Source organism: Bufo gargarizans, chromosome 8 (genome assembly GCF_014858855.1).
Source record: "Bufo gargarizans isolate SCDJY-AF-19 chromosome 8, ASM1485885v1, whole genome shotgun sequence".
Taxonomy (NCBI): domain Eukaryota; kingdom Metazoa; phylum Chordata; class Amphibia; order Anura; family Bufonidae; genus Bufo; species Bufo gargarizans.
Genome location: NC_058087.1, coordinates 37101240 through 37114894, shown reverse-complemented (window position 1 = coordinate 37114894; position 13655 = coordinate 37101240). Strand labels below are relative to the sequence as shown.

The 13655-nt window shown below is 40.1% G+C and overlaps 2 protein-coding genes across 3 annotated transcripts in view; both read left to right on the top strand.

Moving 5' to 3' along the window:
• METAP1D (methionyl aminopeptidase type 1D, mitochondrial) overlaps positions 1 to 2186 on the top strand; it is a 170131-nt gene extending 167945 nt beyond the window's left edge. Inside the window, exons 9-10 of the mRNA XM_044304001.1 lie at positions 1815 to 1893; positions 2046 to 2186. Of these exons, the coding sequence (XP_044159936.1) occupies positions 1815 to 1893; positions 2046 to 2127 (161 nt within the window). The 3' untranslated portion in view covers positions 2128 to 2186. The remainder of the gene's footprint in view (positions 1 to 1814; positions 1894 to 2045) is intronic.
• Positions 2187 to 8061: 5875 nt separating this feature from the next.
• Positions 8062 to 11396, top strand: DLX1 (distal-less homeobox 1). 2 transcript variants are annotated; one of them, XM_044304472.1, is made up of 3 exons: positions 8062 to 8362; positions 8736 to 8935; positions 10225 to 11396. In XM_044304472.1, exons 1-3 carry the CDS (start codon positions 8062 to 8064, stop codon positions 10477 to 10479), a joined length of 756 nt encoding a protein of 251 aa, XP_044160407.1. In that variant the 3' UTR covers positions 10480 to 11396. The 2 variants fall into 2 exon arrangements, with proteins under 2 accessions (XP_044160407.1, XP_044160408.1); XM_044304473.1 differs by lacking the exon at positions 8736 to 8935 and having other exon boundaries at positions 10225 to 10443.
• Positions 11397 to 13655: the final 2259 nt, after the last annotated feature.

The following is a 13655-nucleotide window of genomic DNA, read 5'->3' as shown; positions in this document are numbered from 1 at the left end:
TGGGGAGCGGGTGAGCAGCATACTTACCGTCCGTGCGGCTCCCGGGGCACTTCAGAGTGACGTTAGGGCGTCCCACGCGCATGGATGACGTGATCGCATGGATCACGTCATCTATGCGCATGGGGCGCTCTGACGTCATTCTGGAGCGCCCCGGGAGCCGCACGGACGGTAAGTATACCGCTTCCCCGCTCCCCACTACTACTATGGCAACCAGGACTTTAATAGCGTCCTGGCTGCCATAGTAAGGCTGCTTTCACACTAGCGTTCGGGTGTCCGCTCGTGAGCTCCGTTTGAAGGGGCTCACGAGCGGACCCGAACGCAGCCGTCCAGCCCTGATGCAGTCTGAATGGAGCGGATCCGCTCAGACTGCATCAGTCTGGCGGCGTTCAGCCTCCGCTCCGCTCGCCTCCGCACGGACAGGCGGACAGCTGAACGCTGCTTGCAGCGTTCGGGTGTCCGCCTGGCCGTGCGGAGGCGTGCGGATCCGTGCGGATCCGTCCAGACTTACAATGTAAGTCAATGGGGACGGATCCGTTTGAAGATGCCACAATGTGGCTCAATCTTCAAGCGGATCCGTCCCCCATTGACTTTACATTGAAAGTCTGGACGGATCCGTCCGAGGCTATTTTCACACTTAGCTTTTTTTTTTCCATTTTAATGCAGACGGATCCGTTCTGAACGCTAGTGTGAAAGTAGCCTAACACTGAACGCATTTTGAAGACGGATCCGTCTTCAAATGCTTTCAGTTCACTTGTGTTTTTACGGATCCGGCTTGTAATTCCGGCAAATGGAGTACACGACGGATCCGGACAACGCAAGTGTGAAAGAGGCCTTACCCTAAGTTCAGACCTGAGCGTTTTACAGCGCGTTCCTACGCGCTGTAAAACGCTCAACACAGAGAAACCAATGATTCCCTACGGGAAGGGTTCTCACCTGGGCGTTTTACAGCGCGTACGATCGCGCTGTAAAACGCCCGACGCTCAAACAAGTACAGGAGCTTTTTTTGGCGCGTTTGACGCGCGTTTGGGCCATAGACTCTTTGGACAACACTGCTGTCAATCACCCAAACACGCGTCAAACGCGCGTTCACTATTAAAAAACGCGCATAAAAACGCGCGTTTGAGAAACGCCTAGGTGTGAAACCAGGGTAAGTGCATTGCAGTCCACCTGCAGCCTAAAATCATCCTTGTTTGTTTGAATCATTTGGAAAATAATCCTGTTCCCCCGGCGCAATCTGTGTCTCCAGAAGTCCCTGCCCTGTGCTCCTCACAGCACATCTTGCAGCAGGTATCCTCTCATCAAGCGCCCAGCCCCTAAAGATGGCACAGCTGTGAGCATTTACCAGGGGGGCAATCACCACCCTTGATCCCTGCGACCTCTAACACTGGGCTAACAGCTGCTTGTGTCCTGTTTACTTCATCATTAACCTCTAGGCTAAATATAGCCAACCTGTGGCTCTCCAGCTGCTGGGGGGACTACAAGTGCCAGCGTGGTGTCTGCCCTCCTTGTTCCTGATACATTGTATCACTGCGGATCCCTCCAGCTGCCCTGGTGTTCTATAGGCGATGTTCCAGTCCAGACAGACGATTGATTTCATCTGGATACATGGGGGGAGTAGTCCCCCTGAATGCTGATGATTGGAGTGTTAATCCCCGGTGCCTGCTTGTCATTTGCATCCTTCATATATAGTTTCTGAATGAGTTAACCAAGCAGAAGAGTTTTAACCCCAGTGTGGCCGCTTCCCTCATATCCTCCTCCACAAAGCTTTTTTTTTTTTTTTTTAAGAGAAATTAAACCTATTTTCTTAATTTCAGAACCTATTATTATGGAAGGGGCTCCTGACTTTAAGATCCTCAAGGACAAATGGACGGCGATGTCAGTGGATAAGAAAAGGTGGCATCATTGTGTTAACCATTTAGCTCCCGGATAACTGACTACACATGCTTTATATTGTCGTCCGGTGTGCATCGGTCGTTTGTGTCTGTTGCGTTTTATTATTTGCGTTTTTTCACCTCTGTTGTGTATTTTATTTAATTGTTTTTTAGATCAGCCCAGTTTGAGCACACAATTGTCATCACTTCCAAAGGGGCTGAAATCTTGACGAAACTGGATGAAGAATTGGACTGAGCTTATCGCAGGATGGATGCATATGTCATATGTCAAATAAAGAAAAAAACTTAATAACATTGTGTCTGACAGAATTAATGTGCAAAATGATTCTGTCGCTTCTGCACACTCCATACATTGTTATGGGACCAACAGGTTTTCTATATTTATACAACCTCCAGCTCCTACCTGCAAAAGCTGTGCTTTAGGGCTCATGCACACCAACGTATTTTCTTTACGCTTTCGTTTATTTTTTTGCAGACCGTATGCGGAACCATTCACTTCAATGGGTCCGCAAAAACAACGGAAGGTACTCCGTGTGCATTCCATTTCTGTTCCACAAAAAAGTAGTGCATGTCCTATTATTGTCCGCAAATCACGGTCCGAGGCCCCACTCAAGTCACATGGTCCACAAAAAATACGGAACGCACACGGAACATATCCGTAAGTCATCCGTATTTTGCAGATCCATACTGTAGAAATGCTATGCCCAGCCCATATTGCTCATGTGTTTTGTGATTAATAAGTTACTGTTTCCGTTTCTGATCCGCAAAAAAACAGATCGCATACGGAAACCATACGGATATGTTTTGTGGAATAACGTAACAGAAGAGGACTTAAGGCCTCGTTTTTTTTTCTGTTTTCGGACCATTCATTTCAATGGTTCCGCAAAAAAAAATGAATGTACTCCATATGCATTCCATTTCTGTATTTCCATTTTTCCGTTCTGTTGAAAGATAGAACATGTCCTATTATTGCCCGCAAATCACGTTCCGTGGCTCTATTCAAGTGAATGGGTCCTCAAAAAAAACTGAACACATACGGAAATGCATCCGTATGTCTTCCATATCCGTTCTGTTTTTGCAGAACCATCTATTGAAAATGTTATGCCCAGCCCAATTTTTTCTATGTAATTACTGTATACTGTATATGACTTACGGAGAAACATAATATAAACAGAAACAAAAAACGGAACAATGGATCCGTGAAAAAAGGACCGCAAAATACTGAAAAATCCATACGGCCTCATACACACGACCGTATGGCTTTTTCAGTATTTTGCGGTTCACAAAAAACACTGATGACGTCCGTGTGCATTCTGATTTTTGTGGAACGGAACAGCTGGCCCCTGATACAACAGTACTATCCTTGTCCGTTATGCGGACAATAATAGGACATGTTCTATATTTAAACAGAATGGAAATACGGAAACGGAAGGCATATGGAGTACATTCCATTTTTTTTGAGGATCCATTTAAATGAATGGTTCCATATACGGTCCGTACTGAACACAAAAAAAAACTGAAAAAAAAAACGTTTGTGTGCAAGAGGCCTAAATCAGAGAAAAAAAAACTCAGATACAAGGGATCCGTGAAAAACGGGCCGCAAAACAACAACGGTGGTATGCATGAGCCCTTATTCGAAAGTGCCAATTACAGGCGGAAGTGAGATGATAGGTTTTGTATAAAAGAGAATAAAATAATGATTTTCCTAGAGCTATGGAAATATATGTGCATATATTTATAATACATAGAGCGATGTAGCAGAGCCGAGTCTGTGTTATGTCATCATAGGAAATCTATGCATAGAGAGAGAGAGAGAGATCTGGATGGATAGATATTAGATAGATAGATAGATAGATAGATAGATAGATAGATAGATAGATAGATAGATAGATAGATAGATAGATAGATATTAGATAGATAGATATTAGATAGATAGATATTAGATAGATAGATAGATAGATAGATAGATAGATAGATAGATAGATAGATATTAGATATTTACCAGACATTTTACATGTAGTGTGAAGTATGTGCAGTGGCAGCATAGTGTCTATTTCCTGCAAACCCAGGAAGAAATACAATAAATATATATTTTGGAAAATTAAAAACTAGGTGTAAAATTGGAGCCCACAGTGGAGCAGATAGAAGCAGGAGTGTGACCGGCGGCCGCCTGTAATGTGTAATTAGGCAGCTACTAATCAGCCTGGCGGAATGTAAGCGCTGGTAATTTGGGATTCACATTGTGCTGCCACAGACCACTAACCCTTCTCTGGGATACAGTCCAACAGCAAGAAAAGCCGCCTGGTGCTGATCTGCACCGCATCTGCCACAGCAAGGAAACACATCGTGCACAGCACAGTGTAATGCTGCCCAATGGGGTGATTTCCATACAGAGTTATGGTCATTTAGGTAGAATGGTGCTCCTGAGACCCCTACACAATACAGTGCGAGCACATCTATACATGTCTATACCTGACAACAATCACATGGAACTTGTGTAGGACTGGGGGGATTTATCATATTAGACATTTTTATCAGGCAGAAGTTCACTTATAATATTGACTTTATAAGATGCATTACATTATACCCTGTCATATCACTGGACTGTAGTGTATTCTCATCCAAGACAACAGTATGCTGGTTAGTATATTGTATTGGGTGACTGAATATATATATTCATCTAGGTTTATCCTCCTCCATTGGCTTCCAAATTATCTTTCCAACGTCAGTATAACCTGTGAGCTAATGTATGATAGATTATAATTGGATAGATAGATATTATAGATTATAATTATAGATAGATATTATAGATAGATTATAATTAGATCGATTAAAAAAAGTATAAATATAGGAATGCAGAAAACAAATATATCACCTGCTTTTGCCTTAGTTTAACCATTTGTGGTGATAAATGATTGTAAAATGCAGTGAAGAGCATATATAGGTGATCTATAGATAATCCATATAATTACAGGGACGATATTGTTTTTGTCTTCCAAATATTATTAGTAGTAGTAGTAGTGGCAATGATAGCAGTAGTAGTTGTGTCACTCTGTGGTCCAGCTAGGTCCCTGTGTGCACAGGTTGCTATGTACCAAGCAGTCATCACTTATCTTAAGACTGGAGGATTTTTACCCACTGCTGCGGTAACAAGCTGTTCCTGCTGTAATTACCTGGAGGTGTTTCGAATTATTATTATACACATTTAAAAACTTAATTAAAACGGGGCTAATACAGGGAAATGTGTGTACACAACAAGCTGAGCTCTTACAATGACTTTAATGTGTTCTGAATGTAGTCTGGTGGGGCTCACCGACTGTAGGTAGAAGCACAGGATACTGCAGGGCATGCTGAGACTTGTGGTCCCCTGCATTGGCGGCAATAGGTAGGGGAGAGGGGCAAAGATTTACATTCACTGTTTTATTTTGTTCTATCTTTTTTACAATATGGCTAAATAGAGAGAGATAGATATAGTGATAGATACTAGATAGATAGATATATATATATATATATATATAGATATATATACATATATATATAAATATTAGATAGATATTAGATAAATGATATATTAGATAGTTATAAATAGATGATTGATCGGTGAATGGATCACACATACAGTTGATTAAAGTCCATTTGCTCAGGCACAGGATAGATAAGCCAGTACTAGTTGTGCTTCCTCCTGGCATTGTGAGGAGTCCTCTGTATTTGGCAGAGCTGTTAGATGAGACAGGTTAATCATTTCAGTCATTACTCGGGGATGATTTCATAGAAAAAAGGTAATAATGTTGGTATCACATGTCACTCCCTATGGCACCTTAAAATAGATCCTTGGTGGTGGGGGGTGCCAGCCATGATAGACACAGGAGTGACCAGCTGATAGTTATCTAATACACAGAATACCTGCCCCCCTCAAATCCAAACTCATTAACCCCTTCCTGCCGAGGTGCACTCCTTTTCTCTTTGTATTGGAAGCAGCAGAATTGCCTGGAGCTGGTGCTACCTGTTCCCAGTGATTTGTGGCCAATCCAGCTCTGACTGTATACATTAATGTGTCCGTCCTGGTGACACCTAGTCTTTACAATGCCAGGTTCCAGCTGTATGTGTTATCAGGCAGACAGAGTGCAGTTTAAAGATAAAGATTGAATTATTAGGATATCAATATCCCCCAAGTGTTGTGTGATCAGATGGCCTGAGCCCATTATTACAGTGTGATAGCAGAGCCTGGAGGAGGTTCACCTAAGGCCGGATCACATCCCAGGCTGGTTAATAGTGAAAGGCAGCATGTTGCTATTATTGTTAAATATATGGCTAATTATGCGTATGAAAATTAAACATCAGTGTTATGCTAATGAGGCCGTTCAGCTGGGGAGCAGAGCACTTGAGACTGCTATTTAATCAAATGAATCAGAAAGGGATATACAGCTGCACATTGTACAGTCACCGGCAGCACTGCCTTATCAGGGGAAGAATCATTAGCAAAGCTCACTAATTACCCTACAAAGTCATGGGGATTCTCCCTGGGCTTTCTACACCAGGACAGGGATATACAGGTGAGCCATACCTACAGGAGCCACCTCAATGTCCAGCCTGCCTTTTAGGGTTTAATACTATTTATTTTATAGAGAACATGAATAGTTATATATCAGATGTCCTCTACAGAGATGCTTTCCTGTATATATATATATATATATATATATTTCTGGTTTAACCTAGGATCCATGTATCAGTTAAAATAACCAATCTATAGCACTATTGCTGGTAATAGATTAATACTTGCATATATATAACACAATCAATCCATGTATAATACTACTACTACTAATTGTATATAAGAACCAAGAACAATCTATGAATACTAATAATGCAAATAATTACATATATCATCACATCCAAGCAATTTATAGTCCTAATAATTATACATAAGAATCGACACCAATCTACACTACTACTGCTACTAACTATATATATATATATATAAACCAAGAACAATCTATGTATACTACTATATAAGCCAAACCAAAATATCAATGATCCAAATAAAAATAATTGCATATATAAACCACATCCAATCTAGACTAATATATATATATATATATATATATATACACACACACACACACACACACACACACCAAAAACAATCTATATTACCACTAATACTATACAAATAATAATAATTATTATTTTGTTATTATAAAGAGCAACAAATGTAATAATAATAATACTGATGATGATAAATAACAATAAAACCTGAAGGTTCTGAAAAATAATACAGCAGCCAGATATACTGTGTGCCATGTGCACCTGTATGTATAGAAATTGCATGCATCATAATAGCAGCTGATGATGTTTTTAATAGTGCCCCCCTCCCCCTCGCACTCACACTGCCCTACTCTCTTGCACAGATGTGGAGGGAGGTTTGAGGCACCAGTCCTGGTCTGGTCCCAGTCAGTGATGCAGTGTGCCTCATATTTACAGGATGTGACAGCTTTTCTCACTGTACAGAATTATCCTCGTTGTCTGAAATCACAAATTGAGTGGAAAAGTGTGGCGTGTGGGAGTTTCCTCATTGGGTCTATACTGAACAGCCAACCTGGGGCAATTGTAAACTATGAGAGTTGGGAACAGAAAGCCTCGGTGGCTGCGTGTGCTGGTCTCACTGGTGTGCACTGGTGTGTGCCGCTCTATTCCACAGCCCGGGCCACTGGGAAGTCTCCTCTCTGCTCCTTCCACACACACTCCCCTTCTTCCTGCACTTGCCCGCGGACGCGCCTTAGCCAATCACAGCTCGCCGATTCAGCCAGCCGTCCAATGGGCAGCGCCGCCTCCTGAATATGCAAAGCGGGCTGAGTCAAAGCTCTCGGGCGAGTTTGTGCAGCTCTTCACAGCCTCGCGCTTAGGACTTTTTTTTTCCCTTTTTTCCCCCAAAGAGACAAAACTCCATCTTCTTATGAATGGAAAGTGAAAAAATCCCTTCTGCTTTAAATTAGGAATCCTTTTTTTTTTTTTTTTTTTCTTTTTTCCTGGAGCAGGAGGACCCCCTTTGAAAAAAGAAAAAAAAAATTAAAGGGGGGGGATTCACAAAAAAAAAGGGAAAAAATAAAAGAAAAATAATCTTCCCCACCAAAAAAAAAAAATAAAGGCAGGAAAAAGGAAGAGAGAAGCAATGACCATGACTACTATGCCAGAAAGTCTTAACAGCCCGGTGTCAGGGAAGGCGGTGTTCATGGAGTTTGGGCCACCGAACCAGCAGATGCCACCTTCCCCTATGTCCCATGGACACTACTCCATGCACTGCCTGCACTCCCAGCACGACAGCTCGTACAGCGGAGCCTCGTCCTTCTCCAGACCATTGGGTTACCCATATGTGAACTCGGTGAGCAGCCATTCCTCTAACCCCTACATCAGTACCGTGCAGCCCTACCCCAACAGCACCAGCCTCAGCCAGACCCGCTTAGAGGAGACAGGTACAGTACCATCATAGCAACAATGTAACAATGTATCTCTTCTTGTCTTCCTCATTGTACCAGTGCTGCTGCTGCTGCCAGGAGCCCCCCAGTCCTTCTTCCCTGCAGCGGCTCTGTGCATTGCAGCATCAGCCCAGATGTGCTCACATTACCCTGCCTAATTATTTATTGCGTGGCGCTATAAACAATGTATGCAATTAAGGGTAATTAAACCTAAACTGCAGCATGCTGGAAATAACACAACTTTGCACTGGCTGCTGGAGCTTATTATTGTGATCTGTTGCTTTTTTGTCTGCTTGTCACCGTGCACTTTTTAATACCTGATTTTGGGCTTGCATTTTCTTTTTCTTTTTTTGTGTGTGTGCCTGTGCAGGGGCAGATACAGAGAAGAGCACGGTGGTGGAAGGTGGAGAGGTTCGCTTCAATGGCAAAGGGAAAAAGATCCGCAAACCCAGGACTATCTACTCCAGTCTCCAGCTGCAGGCACTGAATAGGCGCTTCCAGCAGACCCAGTACCTGGCACTACCAGAGAGAGCAGAGCTGGCAGCTTCCCTGGGACTCACCCAGACACAGGTACTCACCCAGCCCCAAAACAACCCTCATATAGCTTGACCCCTCTTCATCCACCTTGGCACCCCCTTCTACAGGCTTGGCACTCATATCCTAATTGTAGCCCCCAGCTGATTCCTGGTCAGAATCTTAAATATTTCTGGCGTAGAAATTTGCAGTGAGAAAATAGTTTGTGTTTAAGTGAAAAATGGAAACTATTTCTAACTTAAAATAAATGTAAATTAAACTAATAACATAATTATGCAATAGAATTTACACATCCAGCTACAGAAGCAGAAATGTCATCATTCTCTGCTGAGACATGAAGTGTTTCTCAACACCTTGCTATTACTTAATTGTATCACCCTTATTACATTTAATATCAAAGGCTGGAGTCTCCCTTCAGGCTTATAAATGGTTAAACAGAAGTAAGGTGGAGTTTTCTAAGTACAAGTGATGGTATTTTATGACAATCAATTATAAGAACCATTTTTCTTGACAGGAGACACTAAAGGGATTTTGTTAATTGTATGTTACACGTGCTTGCCAAATGAAATAAAAATCACAGGCGATGTGCATATAGATGTCTGCTCTGCATTATTAATAATCATATTCTTCATCACAACCCTCTGTGTTCTTCCCCCGATTGTTTCCTGTCCTTTCTGTGTAATATAAACACACTGGAATTAGTTCCATGTTCTATGTACAACTATCATTCGTCACTGTTCCAAATGGTGATATTTCTATATTATTATTATTATTATTATTATTTGCAGTAACAGATTTCTAGAGTTAAATGACTATATATTGCACTAATGGAGAATGTATATTTAATAATTCCATATAGTCACAAAAATGTCTGTTTGTTCTGTAAAGTTTCCATGTATAAAATATTGCATCACATATAACTATCTATCTATCTTTCTATATCCTATTTATCTATCTCCTATCTATCTATCTATCTATCTATCTATCTATCTATCTATCTATCTCCTATTTATCTATCTATCTATCTATCTATCTATCTATCTCCTATTTATCTATGTCCTATCTATCTATCTCCTAGTTATCTCCTATCGATCTATCTCCTATCTATCTATCTATCTATCTATCTTCTATTTATCTATCTGTATCTATCTAAAAAGACAGATTATAGATCGATCGATCGATAGATATTTAATGATATATTTAGATTTAGATATAATAGGCCCGTGTTTGTATCAGGGAAATCTATAGCTGGTTGCACAGACCTTCACATTTTGTATTATATATATATAGGACAGTAATATAACTTTTATTATTTCTCCAATCAGGTAAAAATCTGGTTTCAAAACAAGAGATCCAAATTCAAGAAGCTGATGAAGCAGGGAGGTTCAGCACTGGAGAGCAGCGGGTTATCTAATGGTCGGTCACTATCTGCCGGGTCCCCTCCTGTCCCCCCAGTATGGAACACCCCTACATCTTCTGGGAAGAACACCTCTGGGACCCCAGCTGCTTACATACCCAGCTACACTTCTTGGTACCCATCAGCACACCAAGAAGCCATGCAGCAGCCCCAGCTCATGTGATGGTGACCGCAGCCAGACCTCCCTTGGTGGACCCCAGAATAAAACTGCATACATGACAAGATACTATAATACACATAGAGGAGAAGCTCTGTGCCTTGACAAGCCTGATGATGATGGTGACTTCATGTGTGGAGCACAGATATGCACCAATGTGATGGGGGCTGGTACCCAACTGTTGACACCTGGCAGAGCTGCCTCTACTCATCCTACCACCAGGCACTTGGCAGCCTGGAGAGAGGAATACATGATATACTCTGTGGACATGTGGAAGCAGAGATGCTTGTAATGGGGGGAACAGTAACAAGGACCCTCTTGTCTGTCTTTGTCTTGGCTAATCTGTGCTCATCTACCCATCCTCTGTCCTCCAGCAACCAGCACATCCCCCTGTAGGATCCTGTCTCCAGAGCCTAAGTTTCTGATGGATTGGTAAAAAAAAAATAGTATTTATTTAAAATAAATAATTTTTTTTAGTTGCTACTTTTGTATACACCTGTATACATGTAATCATGAAGAGGTTGGCTCACTTTCTGTACATTTTCTACAATTCTCAGTGTGTAGGTGACACTGTGTTCTGTGCACAGTCTAGGCCCAGCAAGTTCTGCCCACCAGGACCATTGGCACAAGGCAGGACAAGGTTCCTTCTCTGACCAGATCCCATTAATGCCAGTTACAATGTTTCATTTCCTTGTTTCTAATTCTCTAAACAAATTGCAGATGTTAACCCCTCACACGCTGACTCTCCTAGAGGCGACCACATACTGCAGAGCAGTATGTTGCTGGATTCCAGAGAGGGGGGTTACTATGTGCAATGTGAACCTCCCCTCCCCCCGTTCCCTTGTACATAATGTTATTAGTGTTCTGTAAAGTTGTTTGCACAGATTTTTCTGCCCTCTCTGTTTTTATTTTTTATTTTATTTTTTTATTTTGTTGCCTGTAACCATTGATGCTTTGTGAAATGAAAATCTTTCTTGACACCTTTGTGAAATTTTGAAATCCGTGATTACTGAGATCAGTTGTGTTTAGTGTTCTTCTATGTCTAAAGTTTAGTTTTATATTGAAAATGTTAACTTATTGCTTTGTATCTTAAGAAGAAAAAAAAAAGAAACAAAACTCTTTGTAAATAAGTTATAAAGTTTCTTTAAAACAGTAAAATGGTTTTGAAAAAGAGATGGGTTTATATGCGTTTATCTTTTGTAGGTTTACTTTGTGTTTGTGCAATGAATGTGAGCGGGATTTGTCCTCCTTTTATTAGTGAAACGCTGTAGATAATATCAGTAGGTCAAAATCATATTTTCAGTATGGCCCTGAAATTCCTTCTTTTGTGATTAATATCAGCATAGAATTACTTTTGATTGTATAAAAATGCAAGGCCCCACTATTAAATCTGAGGGAATAAGCGCTGGAAAATACCAGAACACTGTGCTACTATGGGGACTGATAATGGAGAAGAAAATAATCACACTTCCATGAAATGTGGGAATATCGGTATTATTGTGTGATGACAATTGTGCAAAAATTATTTAAACGCATGGATAGATGGAAAGATAATAGTCATATATATATAGAGAGAGAGAGAGAGAGAGAGAGAGAGAGATATGACAGATATTAAAGGGATAAAAATAGATAACTAAATATCTACACAGGTAGATAAATATTAGATAGATTTTATAGGTATATAGATAGACATAGATTAGATATTAGATAGAGACAGAGATAGATAGATAGATAGTAAATAAATAGATACAAAAAATATCAGAAAGATATTATACATTAGGTTACAGATAGATATATATTAGATAGAGACAGATAGGTCGATAGATAGAAAGATCATTAAATTACAGATAGATATTAGAGACAGGTAGGTAGATATATAGAAAGATCATTAGGTTACAGATTGATAGATATTAGAGACAGATAGATAGATAGATAGATAGATAGATAGATAGATAGATAGATAGATAGAAAGAAAAATAGAAAGATATTATATAGACAGATAGGTAGATAGATAAAGAAAGATCAGAAAGATGTTATACATTAGGTTACATTTATATGATATAATGTGCTCGCTGTTTAAATTATGAAATATCTCCACACTGAACAGAACATTAGTCTATATTAGTATTTTTTCCTGATATCATTTTAAATTTCCTTTCATAATAAATGCGACGTTCCAAAGTGAACATAATAATACATATCCAAATAAAAAACATTACTGAATATTTTATTGTAGTGTATTGGAAGATGCTCTTAAACCCACCATACTGTTACAGAATGAAGCAAGCAGCTTCTATTTCATGCCTGCACCTCTACATGAGGAGCTGGGAATGACCTCATTTTTTATTACAGATGTATGCGTTTTCTTGTATTTCTCACATTCTCCACTTGTGTGGCCAGAAGAGAAATAAAGGTGTTACATGAAGTGACAGATCAGGCAATGAGTTTTATCATTGATCATATGATCTACCTCTCTTCATCTAGAATAAACCCACCAATCTGCCACCAGCCGTAAGCAAGTCAATGTAGCCCAGATACAAAGCCCGAGTGGCCTATTGTTTTCTTTTTTCTTTTTTCTGTTATTCTTTTGTGAATCCCGGGCATCTATAGATTTTTATCCTCTTTCACAAATTCCACTTTGTAATAGTTCTGTCAATACACCCTGCAGATTCCAAAAGCATTGACGAAGCCAGATCAGTTAATTTAGCTCCCAGCTATGTCACAGGGGCAGAAGAGACAAAAAATCTAATCTAAAAGAAGGACTGATCGGAGTCATATCCTCATCACTGGGTCCAGGCCAATTCTAAGAACTAAAAAAGAATGTGGATTTTTTTATATCTATTTATGTATGTAAATATTACATTTAATTGTAATATCTTTCAATTTACAATTTTTGTCTCTGTAAAATATAGATTGATCTCTTCATAAAGTAACCTTTATCCCACATGTATTTCCTATACTGCTCATTGCCTCTGTACACCTCAGCTCTGCATCCACAATCACAAAATTAATTAATACTACTTTAAGATTTCCATAATCAGACTTTTAATTAGGACCATCTCACCTAATGGCCCCACAGGGCTGCAGCCTCATTCTAATGGATGTTTCTATATAGAATATACACAATAAAGTGCAGCATTTGCTTCTATATGAAGCTGGAATTATAAATTGTAATTCTGTGT

Excerpts from the sequence above, each read along its gene's own strand:
- DLX1 (XM_044304472.1), top strand. The coding sequence starts at position 8,062 with ATGACCATGACTACTATGCCAGAAAGTCTTAACAGCCCGGTGTCAGGG. Across the intron at positions 8,363-8,735 it reads GACCCGCTTAGAGGAGACAG|GGGCAGATACAGAGAAGAGC; the intron begins GTACAGTACCAT and ends GTGCCTGTGCAG. Across the intron at positions 8,936-10,224 it reads TGGGACTCACCCAGACACAG|GTAAAAATCTGGTTTCAAAA; the intron begins GTACTCACCCAG and ends TTCTCCAATCAG.